The 17,872-nt window shown below is 33.7% G+C and overlaps 1 protein-coding gene across 6 annotated transcripts in view; it reads right to left on the reverse strand.

The window, feature by feature from the left end:
* SCAF11 (SR-related CTD associated factor 11) overlaps positions 1-17,872 on the reverse strand; it is a 75,194-nt gene that overhangs the window by 17,564 nt on the left and 39,758 nt on the right. For all 6 annotated transcript variants that reach the window (XM_082634716.1, XM_082634720.1, XM_082634718.1 and 3 more), the window contains 3 exons: positions 15,251-15,328; positions 11,969-12,069; positions 9,994-10,055 (listed from right to left, as the gene is read on the reverse strand). In XM_082634716.1, the coding sequence (XP_082490842.1) occupies positions 9,994-10,055; positions 11,969-12,069; positions 15,251-15,328 (241 nt within the window). The remainder of the gene's footprint in view (positions 1-9,993; positions 10,056-11,968; positions 12,070-15,250; positions 15,329-17,872) is intronic.

The following is a 17,872-nucleotide window of genomic DNA, read 5'->3' on the forward strand; positions in this document are numbered from 1 at the left end:
AAAAAAAAAGTATGGCAACTCAGTTATCTAGTATGACTGAAGAATGAAAGTGATATTTTCTTAACAAATTCTCCAAAAGGTATGCTGTCTAATCTTACACAATACCTCCAGTGAGGCAACACCATCTCCATTAAATGAAGACAGTAAATTAAACAGTTTATATAATTTTATTAGAGCCACAGATGATTTAACAGAAACACTAGTAAAAAACCAAAGTGGCTCAACTTCCAATAAAATTATCTATTAGGCCTGCTGAAGTTTTAACTAATGTTATACTAATAATTTCTAATCCAGATAAAAGAATTTCACAATTTCATACACTCTATACATTAGTTTGAGTTTGTATAATATAAAGATAATAACTCAAGGGAGAAAGTCACACACGAATGTTCAAAGAAGAGCCCCTTCCCACTTCGAAAAACTGGAAAAAATTAAAGACACTAAACCGCATTGCTTCTGAAATCTAGCCAAGCAATCATAAAAAGACAGATAATATTTTCTCAAGAAGTTCTTTCATAAAAATAAATTTAAATTATCCTTTGGGTACCATGGTTCCTGCTCAGTCTAACTAGGTAAATACATAAAAATGTTCTTAATTTGCACAACTTCCCACTAACTCTACCTTCACCTTAACTTTCATCTTAGTTCCTTGCTCAGTCATCAAATGCCTACATTTAAGAGTCCAAGGTTGCTTCTCTTTTGCATAATAGGTTCATTATTGCCTCTACACTTTGAGACAATTACAAGTAACTTTACAGATTCTCTTAGTCTTCTAATGAGGCAGTTTGTTAAATGATATCTAAGAAATCTCAATGTGAAAATTAAAGGTTAAAACCCTTAAAGGTTCTATTCCTATAGTTATGATTTATAAACTTTAGCCAGAAAAAAACAAAAACAAAACCTGTTCTCTATTACATTTCTAAAAGGAAACACAAAATAATCAAAGTTAATTACAAAGTTAATTGGTCTGCTAAGTAGGGAGCAGTCTGCTATTTATATTGAGCCATTAGAAAAAGATGATAATTTGAGTTATAAAAGCTTGTAGACAACCACAAAGTGAGAGGCTTAAGGTGAGTAACATTAATAATATCATACTTCAGCATTATTCTGCAGTGGGAAGAGACATTAGACATAGAGTCAGAAGACTGGATCAAATTCTGTCTGCTCCAACTGTGTGATCTCGGCCAAGATATTCAGCCTTTTAAAATTGTTTTAAAGTTTATAATTATGAACGACTTTGAACATTCCATAAAGTACAAAAAAATGACACCTACGGGGCAGATTTAACTGCTAACATTTAGTTATTTTACTTTTATATTAACCATTGTTTCAGTCTCTTTGCCTTCAAGAGAAAACTACTTGCCTAAAATTGTCTTTTATTTTCACGCATCTTTTTATTACTGAAGCTTTCTGAAGTCTGTTTGCTGTCTGTTACAGGCATAGATCAGTTACCATTTATCATCAGGTAAGCTACAGCCAAGGACAATCAAATACTAAGTACTTAATTACCATTACCACTTTGTATGATACCCTGGAAAATGCCATACAGAAAACACAACTATTCACAACTTAAAATCTTACTAGAAAAAAAAGCCGCAAAACAAGCTAATATACTTTATTACATTGAAGTTAACTATAAGAACTTGAATTATTTTATGCACCACTATCGGGGAAAATGGCCAATTAAATTCTCATGGTACATTTTTTTTAATTACAGAAAATTTCAAACAAACACAAAATAGAACAAATAGCATAATGAAACTCCATTATACCCATATCCCTGCCTCCAAAATTATTAATTCACATCCACTGTTAATTTATCTACTACCTTCTCAAGTCATTTTGAAACAAATTCTAGACATCATATCATTTTAATGCACAACTATTTCAGTAAATAACTAACTCTAAAATATAAGTGTTCTTTGGAGAAAAAAATAACATTAATACCATTATTACAAGTAAACAAACAAAAAACCTCCAATAACTCCTTAATACCAAACACCTGAAGTTCAATTTTTCCCCAACTGTCCTTAAAGTTTTATATATATATATTTTACTTTCTTTTTACAACATGTCACAATAAGGATCCAAATAATCCAACTGTGACTAGTTGAATCTTTCTTTTGTCTCTTTTAATCTACAGGTTCCCTCTCCCACTTTTAAACTCCTTGGAACTTTTTGACAGAAGAAACCAGGTCATTTGTCTATGGTCTACATTTTGTTGATTTCATCTCCTTGTCACTTAACATGCATCTCTGTCTCTTGTATGTCTTATAAATTAGTAGTTAGATTTCTTAATCAGATGCAGTTTTTTGTTTTTGGGGTTTCTTTTTTTTTTTCTTTTCTTTGGCACACTACTGCATATTTGTAGTTACGTACTTCCATAAGGAAATGTTTAATGTTTGGCTGTCCCCTGGGACACTAATAGCCATTGCTGATCACTGCCTAGAACTATTAATTCATTAAAGTTTACAAAATGCTGATATTCGAAGTCCAAAATCTTCAATTACTTGCAGAAATACTTCTATAAAAAATAACCTTTCCGGGCTTCCCTGGTGGCGCAGTAGTTGAGTGTCCGCCTGCCAATGCAGGGGACACGGGTTCGTGCCCCGGTCCGGGAAGATCCCACATGCCGCGGAGCGGCTGGGTCCGTGAGCCATGGCCGCTGAGCCTTCGTGTCCGGAGCCTGTGCTCCACAACGGGAAAGGCCACAACAGTGAGAGGCCCGCGTACCGCAAAAAAAAAATAACAAATAAAAAAAAAATTAATAAATAAATACTTTCCTTTACTACCTGTTCAATTACCCTGATGTACAAAAGGCAAGGTAGATGCTTGTATCTTTCCTTTCATATATTGGTTTTAATAATGAGTTAACTTCCTAGCATCCTCTAAAACAGACCAATTTGTGTTTGTTTACTTATAAGGTAGCATGACGAACTCATGAACTTAAACATATCTGACAGGTTTCAATAACTGTTCTTGACAGTTACTGAGGTTATTATCCTCTTCATGCTCAGACTGTTCCATTTTTGGCTAAAGGAAGCCCAATCTAGTTGATTCTTGAGACTTTTTGTTACAATCCTAGCACTGCTTTGAAAGTTTCCTTGCCTTCTGTTAAGAAAAAAATATTCTAGGCACATCTCATTTATTTACTATCTCAAACCTGGAAACAGTCATTTATTTCAAGGAGGCCTGGTTCTTTTATTAGGAAATGTTATTTGGAGAACACAATCTCTGCATCAGAGTTGGGTCACAGTGATTTCTTATCACTTAGAAATTTTATTTCGGAATTACTGAAAGAGCTGTTTTTGACCACCAAGCTGTTTTGGCCACCAAGTTTGTAATGAATTTTTTACAGCAGCCCTAGGAAACTAATATAGACCTAGGTACAGTTTTTAATTGACTAATAAAAGTGAATATATAGGCATAATAAATTGGTTAAGGCATTCATAAAACTTCTTTACAGGCAAAATCCAACTTTTTCTAATTACTTTTCAACCCAAGTTTGTTGGTGACCATTTTTCACATGGTATCCTCTATGCTATCAAGAACAGTGGTGATTTGTGGAGAATACAGTCAATAAATTATGTAATATCTTTGTATGGTGACAGATGGTAAATGGATTTATCGTGGTGATCATTTTGAGATGTATAGCAATATCATATCATTATGTGTGTACCAGGAACTAACACAGTGTTGTAGGTTAATTATACTTCAAAAACAAACAATCAAACAAACTCATAGAAAAAGAGGTCAGACCTGTGGTTACCAGAGATGAAGGGTGAGAGGAGGGGGAATTGATGAAGGTAGTCAAAAGGTGCAGACTTCCAGTTATAGGATAAATAAGTAGTAGGGATGTAACATACAACATGATAAACATAATTAACACCACTGTATGTTATACATCAAAGCTGTTGAGAGTAAATCCTAAGAGTTCTCATTATAAGGAAACAAAATTTTTCTATTTCTTTAATGTATCTATATGATGATGTTCACTAAACTTACTGTGATAATCATTTCATGATGTATGTAACTCAAAACATTATGCTGTATACCTTTAACTTACACAGTGCTGTATATATCAATTATTATCTCAGTAAAACTGGAAGAAAAAAAAAGAACAGTGGTGATTCTTCAGGAAATCCATACAAGAACTAAATCATTGGTGCTGGTCTCTTATATTGGCCTTGCAATTAAGTATGTATTTAATAGAATTAGCCAACTTATGACTTTCTCAGGAATGCTGGCACATGTGTCTGATGAATTTCCCCCAATTCTCTCTCAGTTAGAGGTCTAGGGGTTAAGAAAATTCCAGGATTATCTATGGATCTTCTCCCAAGTTTCTGCTATCTATTCTCCAGATTTCATGACAGCACTTTGTATGTTCATACAGTCACAGGCAGTGACAACTATGCAGCTGCTTGGTCAACAGTGATCATATGAGACAAATGATAAGATAGAATCCCACTTCAGAGATGTTAGAATGGGGGAAAAAAAAGGGTTCTCAGAATTGATCAAGTAAGGTGTATACTAAATGAGTCATAAAGAGAAAAAAGAAACACAACCTGAGAAAAAAGAGACAGCTCTAGAATTTTTCTAACAGGTATTTAGCTTCCTATCTTTTTGAAATAACTTTTACCAAGTTTTCCTAAAATGGTTTCACCACATTGTAATCCAGTGAAAAAAAACCCTTTAATGGTATCTTTTTGCATAACATTACTCCTTGTAAGATAATATGCAGAAATTTTAGCTTTATTGCTCAACTCTCTATGACGGCCTCAACCTTCCTTTCCAGTCTTATTTCTGATCATGGTCTTTATTAACATTTTTGCCCAAACTCGAGAGTGGGGAAAGAAATGATAACTGGAAGAAACCATCTATTTGACTTAAGCGCCAAACACTAATTCACATATCAACATGAACCAATTACCATTAAAACAATCTAAAGATGAAAAAATCTTTTGCATATGACATGCAAACATCCATATTTTTTCAGAGCATCTCTACTTGGTTGTAGAGTAAGCATCTTACATGTCCAAAAGAGAAATCTTTATTATACCATCCCAAACATTCTATTAGCCTTCCCCATCTCAGTAATTGGCAACTCCATTTTGACAGTTGTTCAGGCCAGGACTTTAGTCTCACCCGTGACTTCTTTACCTCACATCCAATCCATCAGCAAATCCTTTTAATTTCACCTCTGAAATACAACATTTACAGAATTGAGCCACTTCCACTAATATCTTCCTGGCCCAACCCACCATAATCTGTGGCCTGGAATACAGCCACCAAACTAGTCTCTCAGTCCTCCTATGAGGACCTTGCCCTCCTGTGAACTATTCTCTCCTTAACAGCCAGAGATCCTTTAATAATATGTCAGTCCATACTATCCCTGAAAATGCTTGCCATTTAAGAGGCGCTAAATGACCTCCCAGCCAATGACTTAACTCTTCCTCCTCCATCTACGTAACTCAATTGTTCTAGTCATACTGACCTCCGTGCTATTCTCTGAACATACCATGACTGCTCCTGTCTCAAGGCTTTTGCACTTGCTCGTCCCTCTCCTGCAACACTCTAGATAGATTTATGGCTTGATCCCTTACTTATTCTAGATTGCTGTTCAAATATAATCTAATCCAAGAGGCTTTCCCTGATGCCTTATATAATCACCTCCAGAATGTCATCATCCTTTGTCCCTTTACCCTACTTTATTCTTCTTTGAAGCAGGTATAACACCTGTCATATTACACATTTATCTCTTTATTGTCCACAGAAGATACTGTTAGCAAGCACTTCGTCTCTTTTGTGCATTACTACAACCCTAAGAGTCCAGAGCTGCTTCAGAGTCTGTGGAATGAATGAGTTCATCTCAATTCCCTTTTGCTCTCCTAGTACAAACTTCTCATACTGAGTATGTGGTGAGTATGGATTTAGAATTTACACCTGAATAATCTTCATTAAACATGATAATTAAATGTAAGCTACTTCATCAGGTACATAATCTATCTCAATGCTGGAAGAAAAACTGGCTAAGTAAGATGTATTAAACGCCACAAGTAAAAAGCAACATCACAGAAAGAAGTTTAAATGGGTAATCAGCAAGTACCCAATACCCTTCAACTCAATCTAGACTTGCTCAGTAAAGACATCTGCTAATAATTACACGATAGGTATTAGTACTCTTGTTCTACCCACTCATAAAGTATAAAGAATATTCTGCCTATCCTAAACCAAACAAATGACTTCAGGCATCTTAACATAAGTAGACATGGCATTAAGTTACAGGCCTTGGATAATGTTAACCTTCTGGCAGGAAATACATTTTTTAAGAACTATAATTTAAAATTACCTATTCAAAATTTTAAAACTCCTAACAAACAAAAGTCCAGGACCAGATGGCTTCCCAGGTGAATTCTACCAAACACTGAGAGAAGAGTTAACATCTACCCCTCTCAAACTATTCCAAAAAACTGCAGAGGAGGTAACGTTTCCAAGGCCAGCAACCCTAATGCCAAACCAGACAAAGATATCACAAAAAAAGAAAATTTATTAAAGGCCAATATCACTGGTGAACATACACCCAAAAATACTCAACAAAATAATGGCAAACCAAATTCAACAGTACAGTAAAATGATCATATATGCCATGATCAAGTGGGATTTATCTCAGGGATGAAAGAATGGTTCCATATCCACAAATCAATCAATGTGATACTCCTTAACAAATTAAAGAGTAAAAACCATATAATAATCTCAATAGCTGCAGAAAAGCTTTTAAAAAAAATTCAACATCCCTTTATGATAAAAACTCAATAAAGTTGGTATAGAGGGACCATACCGCAACATAATAAAGGCCATATATGACAAACCCACAGCGAACATCACACTCAACAGTGAAATGCTGAAAGCATTTTCCTCTAAGATCAGGAACAAGACAAAGATGCCCACTCTCGCTACTATTATTCAACATAATTTTGCAAGTCCTAGCCACAGCAATCAGACAAGAAAAAGAAACAAACGGCATCGAAACTGGAAAGAAAGAAGGAAAACTGTCACTGTTTGCAGATGACATGATATTATACATAGAAAATCCTAAAGGCGCCACCAAAAACCTACTGGAACTCATCAATGAATTTGGTAAAGTTGCAGGATATAAAATTAATATGCAGAAATCTGTTGCACTTCTCTACCCTAACAACAAACTATCAGAAAGACAAATTAAGAAAACAATCCCATTCAAAATCCCATCAAAAAGAATAAAATACCTAGGAATAAACCTAACTAAGGAGGTAAAAGATCTGTACTTGGAAACCTATAAGACGCTGATGAAAGAAACTGAAGACAACACAAACAGATGGAAAGATATATCATGTTCATGGATTGGAATAATTAATATTGTTAAAATGACCACACTACCCAAGGCAATCTACAGATTCAATGCAATCTCTATCAAAATACCAATGGGGGCTTCCCTGGTGGCGCAGTGGTTGAGAGTCCACCTGCCGATGCAAGGAACGCGGGTTCGTGCCCCGGTCCGGGAAGATCCCACATGCCGCAGAGTGGCTGGGCCCGTGAGCCATGGCTGCTGAGCCTGCGCGTCTGGAGCCTGTGCTCCGCAACGGGGGAGGCCACAACAGTGAGAGGCCCGCGTACCACAAAAAAAAAAAAAAAAAAACCAATGGCATTTTTCACAGAACCAGAACAAATAATTCCAAAATTTGTATGAAAACACAGAAGACACTGAATAGCCAAAACAATCTTGAGAAAGAAGATTAAAGCTAGAGGTATCATATGATCCACCAATTCCATCCCTGGGTATTTATCCGAAGAAAATGAAAACAGTCATTCAAAAAGATATATGCACCTCCATGTTTACTGCAGCATTATTTAAAATAACCAAGATATGGAAGCAACCTAAGTGCCCATCAATAGATGAATGGATAAAGAAGATGTGAGATACACACACACACACACATATTCCACACAATGGAATATTACTCAGCCATGAAAAAGAATAAAGCCCTGCCATTTGCAACAACATGCAAGGACCTACAGGGAATTATGCTAAGTGAAATAGGTCAGACAGAGAAAGACAAATACTGTATGACATCACTTATACAAACAAAATCATACAAAAAAAGGTCAGATTTGTAGTTACCAGAGGCAGGTGGTGGGGGAAGGAGGAACTGGATAAAGGAAGTAAAAAGGTACAAACTTCAAGTTATAAGAGAAATTAAGTACTAGGGACGTAATGCACAACATGATAAATACAATTAACACTGCTGTATGTTATACATGAAAGTCGTTAAGAGAGTAAATCCTAAGAGTTTTCATCACAAGGATAAAAAAATTTTTTTCTATTTCTTTAATGTTGTATCTATATGAGATGATGAATGTTCACTAAACTTACCATGGTAATCATTTTATGATGTATGTAAGTCAAATCATTATGCTGTACACTTTAAACTTAGTGTTGTATATGTCATACATAATTTATATACATAATTACATAAGTTATGCACATAATTTATATACATAGTTTATATATGTATATATATATTTATATACATAAATTGGAAGGAAAAAAATTAGCTATTCAACTGGCTTACGATGTCCCCTGAAAACTTGTTTAGTATTTCATATTCTGAATAGTAAAACAAATTCTCAAATCCAAATGAATCAGTCTTATAAATGGCCTTCACCATACTGAAGCACTATAGATTTAAGATTTGCCTATGTTTTTCTCTCTAAAAATAAGTCCAGGCAGGAGATACATATTTAAAGAAAATTACAGTAGTCTTAAAACTAAGATTATCATAGAGAGAGTGGGCCAGATTATCTAGAGAAAATCTATAACATCATTTACTCTTCCTTAGCAGTAAATTTTACATCAGATCCTAGAATTACCAAAGGCTATTCATTAAAAAGGATGCTATTCTACAGCAATGACACAGAAAAACAAAGAAGTTTTGATACCTAAAGTTCTTTAACAAAAGAAAAATGCTTATCTAACCATAAAGTCCTTTTAGTGAAATTCCACTTTAATAGTAAATTATCGAAGACAGACATTCATTAATCTATAAATATGGGGTTATCTATAACCCTGAGATCATGTTAGTTCAAATAAAAAAGCCAATAACAACAACCAAACTTCGTATTCAAACGTATAAAAAATGAAGTTGATTATCATTTAGTTTTAAGATCAATGAATTCATTAATTCTTTCTATCTATAAATAGAAATTAATTATAACCTGGCCTGGAAAATAAATGCTCACTTCTCCCTGCTTACAATTAGCCTACAGTAAGTTGTTCTTTGTAACAAGAATAAACCGCTTGAGCTCCAAAGAGGAGTCACAAAGCACTATAGTGCCATTTTTCTCAGGCCCTGCTGCAAAGCCTTCCTGTATTAAAGAACCATACACTAGACAACAACAAGAGACAGGCATATTTAACTGCTCATTTAGATAAATATGTAAGAAATACTTTATTTCCAAATAAAGTTTCAAATTAAAAGTGTGGCTCAAAGCCAAACCACAACTTCCTCTGGGAACTATGAATTAACTTCTCACTGTCACAGGCTTCTCTTGTTACTGCTTACAGTTATTGGCCCACAAGGTATTTCATCTCAGTTCCCATAAGGACTTCTGCACTAATGAGTGGAGTAGGACCACAATGTAGGTTGCTAACCAAGTAGTTGGAAAACATCCTTTTCTCCTTTTCCTTCCCAATATACATGCACGCGCGCGCACACACACACACACTCTCATTCACTCTCCCCTTCCCTCCTTACAGCTGAGCATGAAAACAAAAAAGGCTTGAAACAGTATAAATGACTCCATGAAAGCAGTTTATGTAGGACTGAATACAGTGTACAGAGCTCAGCAGAGTTCTGTGCATGACTATTTTCCAAGCCAAAATATTACTTACAAGAACTTTGGCACAAGCATTAAACAAAAAAAGGTAGAACACACAAGTAAAAAAAAGTCACTTACTGTATATCATCTTCAAGTCATAAAGTTTTGCACTTAATAGACCTTCTCTTTTGACTTTTTTTCTGTAAACACCAATAGAGATGAAATAAGAGAAAACTGTTATTTTGCTCATTTATTTTCAATCCACTGCCCACCAAATTGAAAGTATTATGCACTGAGTTTTAAATTTTAGCAAAGAAAGCATGATTAGTTGGACTCCCCACTTAGTTACCACTCCAATGACTGCAATGGAGATTCACTAACAAGAAACAAAACACTCTTGCAATCCCTTTCCCTGGAACTGGGAGAAACTATCAGAAAGAGGAGTTTTACAGCTTTAGAAGGGAGAGGCAACAATGAATGGGATATTTTGTAAGTGCAGGAAATGAGGCATATGCCTCATAAACATAAGATTGAATGAGAGGAATTCTAAAACCATCCAGAAGACTCCCAAAAAAGTGTATGGTAAAAATCTAATAGCTGACAGATTTTCCACCTTGGAAGAAATCATTAAGGGTATGACTTGGTGAGCAAAAGCAAATTATTATTTTGCATTACATCCCTATGCCATCCCTCTACCACAGTCCTTGAGAAAAAACAGTTAAGCATGTGGACCACCTCAGCTCTGTTAGACCCACTGTACGACCCCTATCACAGGTCATACAATGATGAGCGCTGCACTCTCAGCACGAGCCAAGAGAATTGGGTAATTCTGAAAAAATGCCTATCTATGACATTGTCACAGCCAAGAATAGGAGATAAATCAATAATGAAGCTAGCAAAAGGTATTTCTTCACTATGCCTGGAAAAATGTGCTATTTACTATATAACCATAAATGGAAGACTCAAAGCTGACTCAGATATAATTAAAAGAAACTGTAAATAAAATTTGCTCTACTGCAGTTATTAACTGGCTTTATGGGTGGGCTCTTGAACTGAGTGTTCCAGGAATCCCTTAAAATCTAACAACTTTTGTCTCTAAGTATGTTTTCGGATAGTAGTTGTCTATAGTTTTCTTCAGATTACCAAAGAAGTCTATAACTTCCCCAAAGTCTATAACTTCTAAAGAGCTACAGGGTTCTAAATTAGTGGCATGATTCAATAAATCTCAAGGAATATTGTTAACTGTTTTGGTAACTAATATATTTACGCTCTTAAGATATTAGTATTCTGATGAAATGTACTAATTAGAATCATAGATTTAATTATGCCTGTGACAACTTTTGGACAGCTCTAAATATACTTCAGATCAAAAAGGGCTTAATTTTAAAAGTACTGTAACAAGTTATTTTAAGTATTAATAATAAATGAATCTCTAGTACACTACTAATTCAATTTAATTCAAAAATATGTTAATACCTGTTAAACCTGCGTACTAAGTATTTCTAGGCAATTACGTTTTAACAATAGCAGTTAAAGAAACAAATCCAAACATGTTTAAAAATTTTTTTAACAATAAACATTTGTTATAGTAGTAGCAAGTGTCTGCTATAACACAGAGAAACAAAATGAGAAAGATAATAAGTAGTTTCAATTACAACTGTCTCATGAAGAATGTTGTACTGTATCTTTAGTCACCTTCTACTTTCGGTCCATAAATACTAGAGCAGTTACTCAAAATGTGTGGGCTGTGCACCAATGCTTATCCATATTGGTTTGTGATATGTACAAAAATGCGTAAGCATTCAGAAAATTTTACAGAAATTTTACACTGTTTTAACTTTTATTGTACAAAAATATAGATCTAAAACAAATTAGGAAAAAACTTAAAAAACCTAATTCATCAGATAGAGGTCAAATAAATTATATTCTCAGATTTCAGCTGGTCCTTCCTTAACTTATCAAGGGTGTGCTTTAAAATAAATAATTAAATACATTTAAACCTCACCTCAAATTAAATACAAAAAACCTCATTTTTTTAAGTACTTTTTTTCTTTTTACTAGCTATCTTCTGATTCTACACAGTTGGATTCCACTTCTGAAGTTCAGCACTAACCTCATACAGCTTTTAGAATTTTCCTGACAGGACAGCTGTTTCTTAAAAGAGCTTTCATTTTTCTTGTCATTTGTTTCTCTCAACTGTCTTTTTATGTGAACCTGTGAGAAAAAGCAAAATCACCTATTTAGACTGATAATCTGGCATCACAAATGATAACCTACACATTTCCCTTGAAAGGACAAAAAATTAAAGAAACAAAATTGTCTGAATGAACGTGCAGCCCAAATACATATGCTTATTAATTCAAGCATGCTAAACTCTAAATTTAGTATGTGTGCTAAGCTCTGGGGAAACATAACAGTAAGAGAGGGGCGTGTAAATAGATTAAGTGCTCATAACAAATATAAACACAGATCTTTGTATACATGTAGAACTGACTTTGAGGATATCAGAGAAGACTTTAATGAGTAGATGAGTTGGAATCTGCATAAGGAAAAAAATATTCTAAATGGAGGGAACACAGTTATAAGAAACAATGAGAAGCCAATGCAGATGGAGAAGAAAAAATTATCAGGATATGAAGCTGATACAATGTATTAGGACCAGATTGTAAAGGGCCCTGAATAAGAAAATAATTCTATAGGAATCAGAAGATAGAGTTTTAAAAGCATGTCAATGAGATGATCAAATTTGTTTTCTTTGGCAGTGATATGGAGAATGAACCAGTTAAGGGAAACTATAAAAGCCAGGAAACTGGCAAAAAGTTCTTATAACAGTGTAGATCTATACTGCATGAGACAACAGTCACTAGCCACATACTATTAAGCATGTGAAATGTGGCTGGTTTAAATTGAGATGTACTTGTAAGTGTAAAATATACACCGATTTCAATGAAAACAACAACAAAAGATAAAATCCTTCAATAATAATTCTTCTAAAATATTACATGTTGAAATAATACACTAGATATGTTGGATTAAATAAAATATAAAAATTCAATTTAACTGTTTCCTTTTGGTCTTTTAATGTGGCTACTAAAAATTTTATATTATAGAGTGGTTTGTAGTATATTTCTATTGGCAGAACAGGTCTAGATGACAGCATGAGGGCCTACAAAGAGGTAATGAAGTGGAAACAAATTTAAGACATTGTACAAAAGGAACAGGCAAAAATAAGACAAAGAGAAAAAATGGAAAACTCCCAGATGTTTTTGATCTGGGTGACTGGGATTATGGTACCATACAACTGGGGTTGGGTGACGGGGCAGGGAATGAGATGAGTTTGGGGTTTGTTAATATTTAGATGCCTTTGGTATTCTAGATGGAGATGTCCAACAAGTGGTTGAAAATATAAGCAACTATATATGACCCATTCGAGTTTAACTGTAAAGGGAAAAGGATAATAAAGATTCAAAAGAAGTAAAAGGGCAAAGGAAGATATTAAGAATATATGGATAATATCTCAAACAGAATTACCATATGACCCAGCAATCCCACTACTGGGCATATACCCAGACAAAACCATAATTCAAAAAGACACATGCACTCCAATGTTCACTGCAGCACTATTTACAATAGCCAGGTCATGGAAGCAACCTAAATGCCCATCGACAGACGAATGGATAAAGAAGATGTGGTACATATATACAATGGAATATTACTCAGCCATAAAAAGGAACGAAACTGGGTCACTTGTAGAGACGTGGATGCATCTAGAGACTGTCATACAGAGTGAAGTACGTCAGAAAGAGAAAAACAAATATCGTGCATTAACGCATACATGTGGAACCTAGAAAAATGGTACAGATGTACCCGTCTGCAGTACAGAAATTGAGACACAGATGCAGAGAACAAACATACGGACACCAAGGGGGAAAAGTGGCGGGGGGGAGAGGTGGGGTGTGGTGGGGTGTGGTGTGATGAATTGGGAGATTGGGATTGACAGGTATACACTGATGTGTATAAAATGGATGACTAACATGAAGCTGCTGTATAAAAAAATAAATAAAATAAAATTCAAACAAAAAGAAAGAATATATGGATAATATCACACATGATAAGAAATACCTTTTAAGTTTGACAAAATTAGATTAACACTCCCCCGAACTTTTAATTTAAGTAACACTCAAACCCTATTAAATAAAACATAAATTTTTATTCCAAGCAACAGAACAAAATTCACATGAAGCAACAGAACAAAATTTTACAGAAGAATATCTTTGGAAGCTAGTTCATGCTAAAGAATCTTCAGCAACGTAATATATATAGTCTGGAAAAACAGAACATGTCTTTCAGAGAAGTGTTGCTTTAATTTTGATTATACTATCTCACACATATATAATGTTTTATCTTTTCTCCAAGATATATAGTAATTTGCATAGATGTCCAAAGTTAACACAATTACAACATGCAGTATCTTTTACATACGTCATTTTATTTGAATTGCAATCTCATTTGTACCTTAAGTCACTGAGACTTATCTGGAAAAAATATATCAAAACAAATTATAAACACCTACACTGAGAACATCTAATGCTTAAATAGTTTTATGTTGCTTACATGCCCCTTCCTATTCACAAAGATAGCAACCAAAGTGTTGGTGCTACTTGGGAAGTTTGTTTTTCCCATCAATGGCATCATATATGTATATATTGAGTATTCTCATTTTTAACTGTATACCATTCCTGACTTACTAATGAGAACCTCAAGAAATCTTTCTTACACATTTCACTTTATGTAAATTACTACTTACTCTCTTTTCCTCTTTTCACTTTTTATTCATTAACTCAGGAATATGTTCCTATTTCTTTCTTCTTCTTTTATTTGTAAGCCAAAAATAAATGTGAATACAAATCATAATCATGGTTCTTAATCATAAGTAACATCAGCATGGAATGTGAATCTCAAGAATGTGATTAGGATTAAGCATTACAATAAAATTGTACATAACAAAAGAAGTCATCTGCCCATGACAACCCTGAAACCGTGAGAAGTCCCTCTCAAGATCTTCACAAACCCCCTTATTCTACTCCAATTAAACTCAGTTTCCTTCAAGCACCAGAATTTAAGAACAAAGACACCCTTTTATATGTAATTTTATTTGTTTAATCTTCTCAACATTATATGTTTTTCATGAAAACATAATTTTCAGGTACTCTGGACTTAAGTTTTTGTGGGGGTTTGTCTTTGAATCTAATATTCCATTCAAACATTTTTTCAATGGAAATTAAACACATTAAAGTTGAACAATTCACAAATATACTCAAACTGGAAATTTAAAGCAAAATCATCTCAATTAAGTTTAAAGAGTTTGTTTTACAAAATAAAATGTAAACCTTACCTTAACACAACCTTCCAATGCACTGAATTTAAACACCGCCTGAAAAGGTTTCCGGTCAATAGGACATGAAGCCAGTGTCTGAAAAATGAACGAATTATAACTTTATGAATGTCCCTTTAAAACAGATCAAAATTAAACTATAACAAACCCATTTACGGTAAGTTTTTCACCAGAAGAGGAAACAATAGAAAAATAATTTTTTCTTCTTTCAAAGATAAAGATGAAATACTTTCCACCTGTATCACTACACAAAGTAATAAATACCATAATTTTTAAAATTCATTCAAACATTTACTGAGCACCTACTGTATGCTAAATAAGTAGAATACAACGATGAACAGAGAGAGATAAGATCTTTTTTATCAAGATAATACCTATTAAGACTTGCTGCACAGTTGAGTACTACAGCTATAATGAAAGGAAAGCTGGGCTGAAATCACTACCTCTCTGATCCAAAGCACTTGAGTAACTCTAAATAAGCTGTAAAAGAAATGGCTTGGACAGGTCCCTTACAGATTTTAATATTTGATGACAATATTTTCCCCAAAAATAATTTTGAATAGGCAGTTGTACCAGCAATTAAAAAAAACTGTAGATATGAAGAAAAGCAAGGATTCCTCTGCTGTTCCCTCAGCCATGTAGATGCCCTCTCCGGAAGGAGTTTCTTATGTATCCTTTTGGCGATACCCAATGTTTATGCATAACATGTATCTTTTAAATATAAAATATAATTCAGATGCTGAACTGAATCTTGTTTTTCTCTTAATTACGTATTTTAAATTGGCTCATATTACTATTTCAGAGCTGTCCCATTCTTAACAGCATGGTATGTCATATAGTTTTAATTTACATTTCCTTTTATATGAGTAAGGTTGAAAATATTTCCATGTTTAAGGGCTCTTCAAAGTTCCTTTTCTTTAAACTGTCTATTCATGCCTTTTGCCTAAAATATTTTATTAGGTTGCTGGTCTTTTTCAAACTGAATTGTAGGCTTTCTTTATAAATTAAGAAAAATTGTCCTTTGTTCACTGTGTAATTCTAAATCATCTTTATCTTGACATAAGTATATTTCCTGTACTTTCAAAAATTAACATGCATCAACTATAATTGAGTTTCTCTGATAACTATTAAATGTTTGTATAGGAATAGGCTTATATTATTTAAATAATTTAAGATAAAGTATGTTGTCTACTAGGATAAAAGGGAAGATTCTGTAGCCTAAGAAGAAAATACTGAAAGGTGATATTTTAATACCTATGGTTATAAAAGTAAAACAGGATTCTAGCAATTTAATAGCAATATTCGAATAGATAAGATAATAATGAAGTTTTGATAAATTATCCTATATTCCCTAGTGGAAAAATGTGATATTTGCTTTTCTGGACTTTGGCACATATCAAGATATGCTTACACAAGCACAAGTACAACAGATTGTGTGTGGTCCTCGATCATATAATACATTTTCACAAAGCTTGTGAGTCACTTTGGAAGCAGCCAATATATAAAGAGTTACTTTTTACTACTCTGCTAAAAAGTGATTTTTCTTTTCTTAAGTAGGTAGGGCTTGATAAAATGCTCTACACCATATCTGAATTAGGAAATTTGACTTTCCTGACTATATTAAACCAACTCAGACTGGTAGAACCCAGCTCAGCTTACTTCCAAGTACTATGCATTTAGGACGCTAGTACTTTCCCTACAGAAAATTTGACCTTAAAAAGCTTTGCTACAAGTAGCAACAAAGCTGTCCACAGCTTTTTAATAATGCATTACAAATAGCAATTCTAGTTCAAAGAACTCAACATCATAGCTATGTGATTGTTGTTTATATTACCATTTACTTCATGAAATTTCTTAGACTAGAGGTTATATTAACACATTTATAATTCAAAAGAATACTTTAAAGTGGAAACTTTCAAGTATTTATTTTTACTAAAGTTTCAAAATATATTTGTATTTCTATTTTAAAGGTAAATTTAGATAAAATTCATTAAAAAGATAAAACAGGGATTTCCCTGGCAGTCCAGTGGTTAAGACTTCGCCTTCCAATACAGGGGATATGGGTTTGATCCCTGGTCAGGGAGCTAAGATCCCATATGCCTCGTGGCCATAAAACCAAAACAGGAGCAATACTGTAACAAATTCAATAAAGACTTTAAAAATGGTCCACATAAAAATAAAAAAAATCTTAAAAAAAAAGATAAAATAATAAAATTTGTTTCCTTCAATGTTTTTTAAAAAACTATTAAGACATGTGTAAGGGCTCTGGATTTACTATTTTTATATCTTGTCCTGTGTATAACCTTGAGCAAATTACATAGCCTTTCTTTGTCTCATTTGTGAAAATGGGGATAATAATAATCTGAGGTTTTCACAGTTATTAATGGCATACACTAAGTACTGTGTAAAGTCTTCTAAACATTAACTAGCTTTACAGCACTAATAATAAAAAAGCTTGGTTCACTAACAAAAAGATAACTCACAATATGATGTACATATACATGTGAGAGACTGAATTCTTAGTGATTTTTCTTGTTGGAATTTTCAAAGTTCACGACATATACGGAAATTAAACTATTCCATTTTTTAATATCTATTTCAAGTTGTAACACTTACAAAGAT

The sequence above is a fragment of the Mesoplodon mirus genome (genome assembly GCF_964341445.2).
Source record: "Mesoplodon mirus genome assembly, chromosome: 11".
NCBI lineage: Eukaryota > Metazoa > Chordata > Mammalia > Artiodactyla > Ziphiidae > Mesoplodon > Mesoplodon mirus.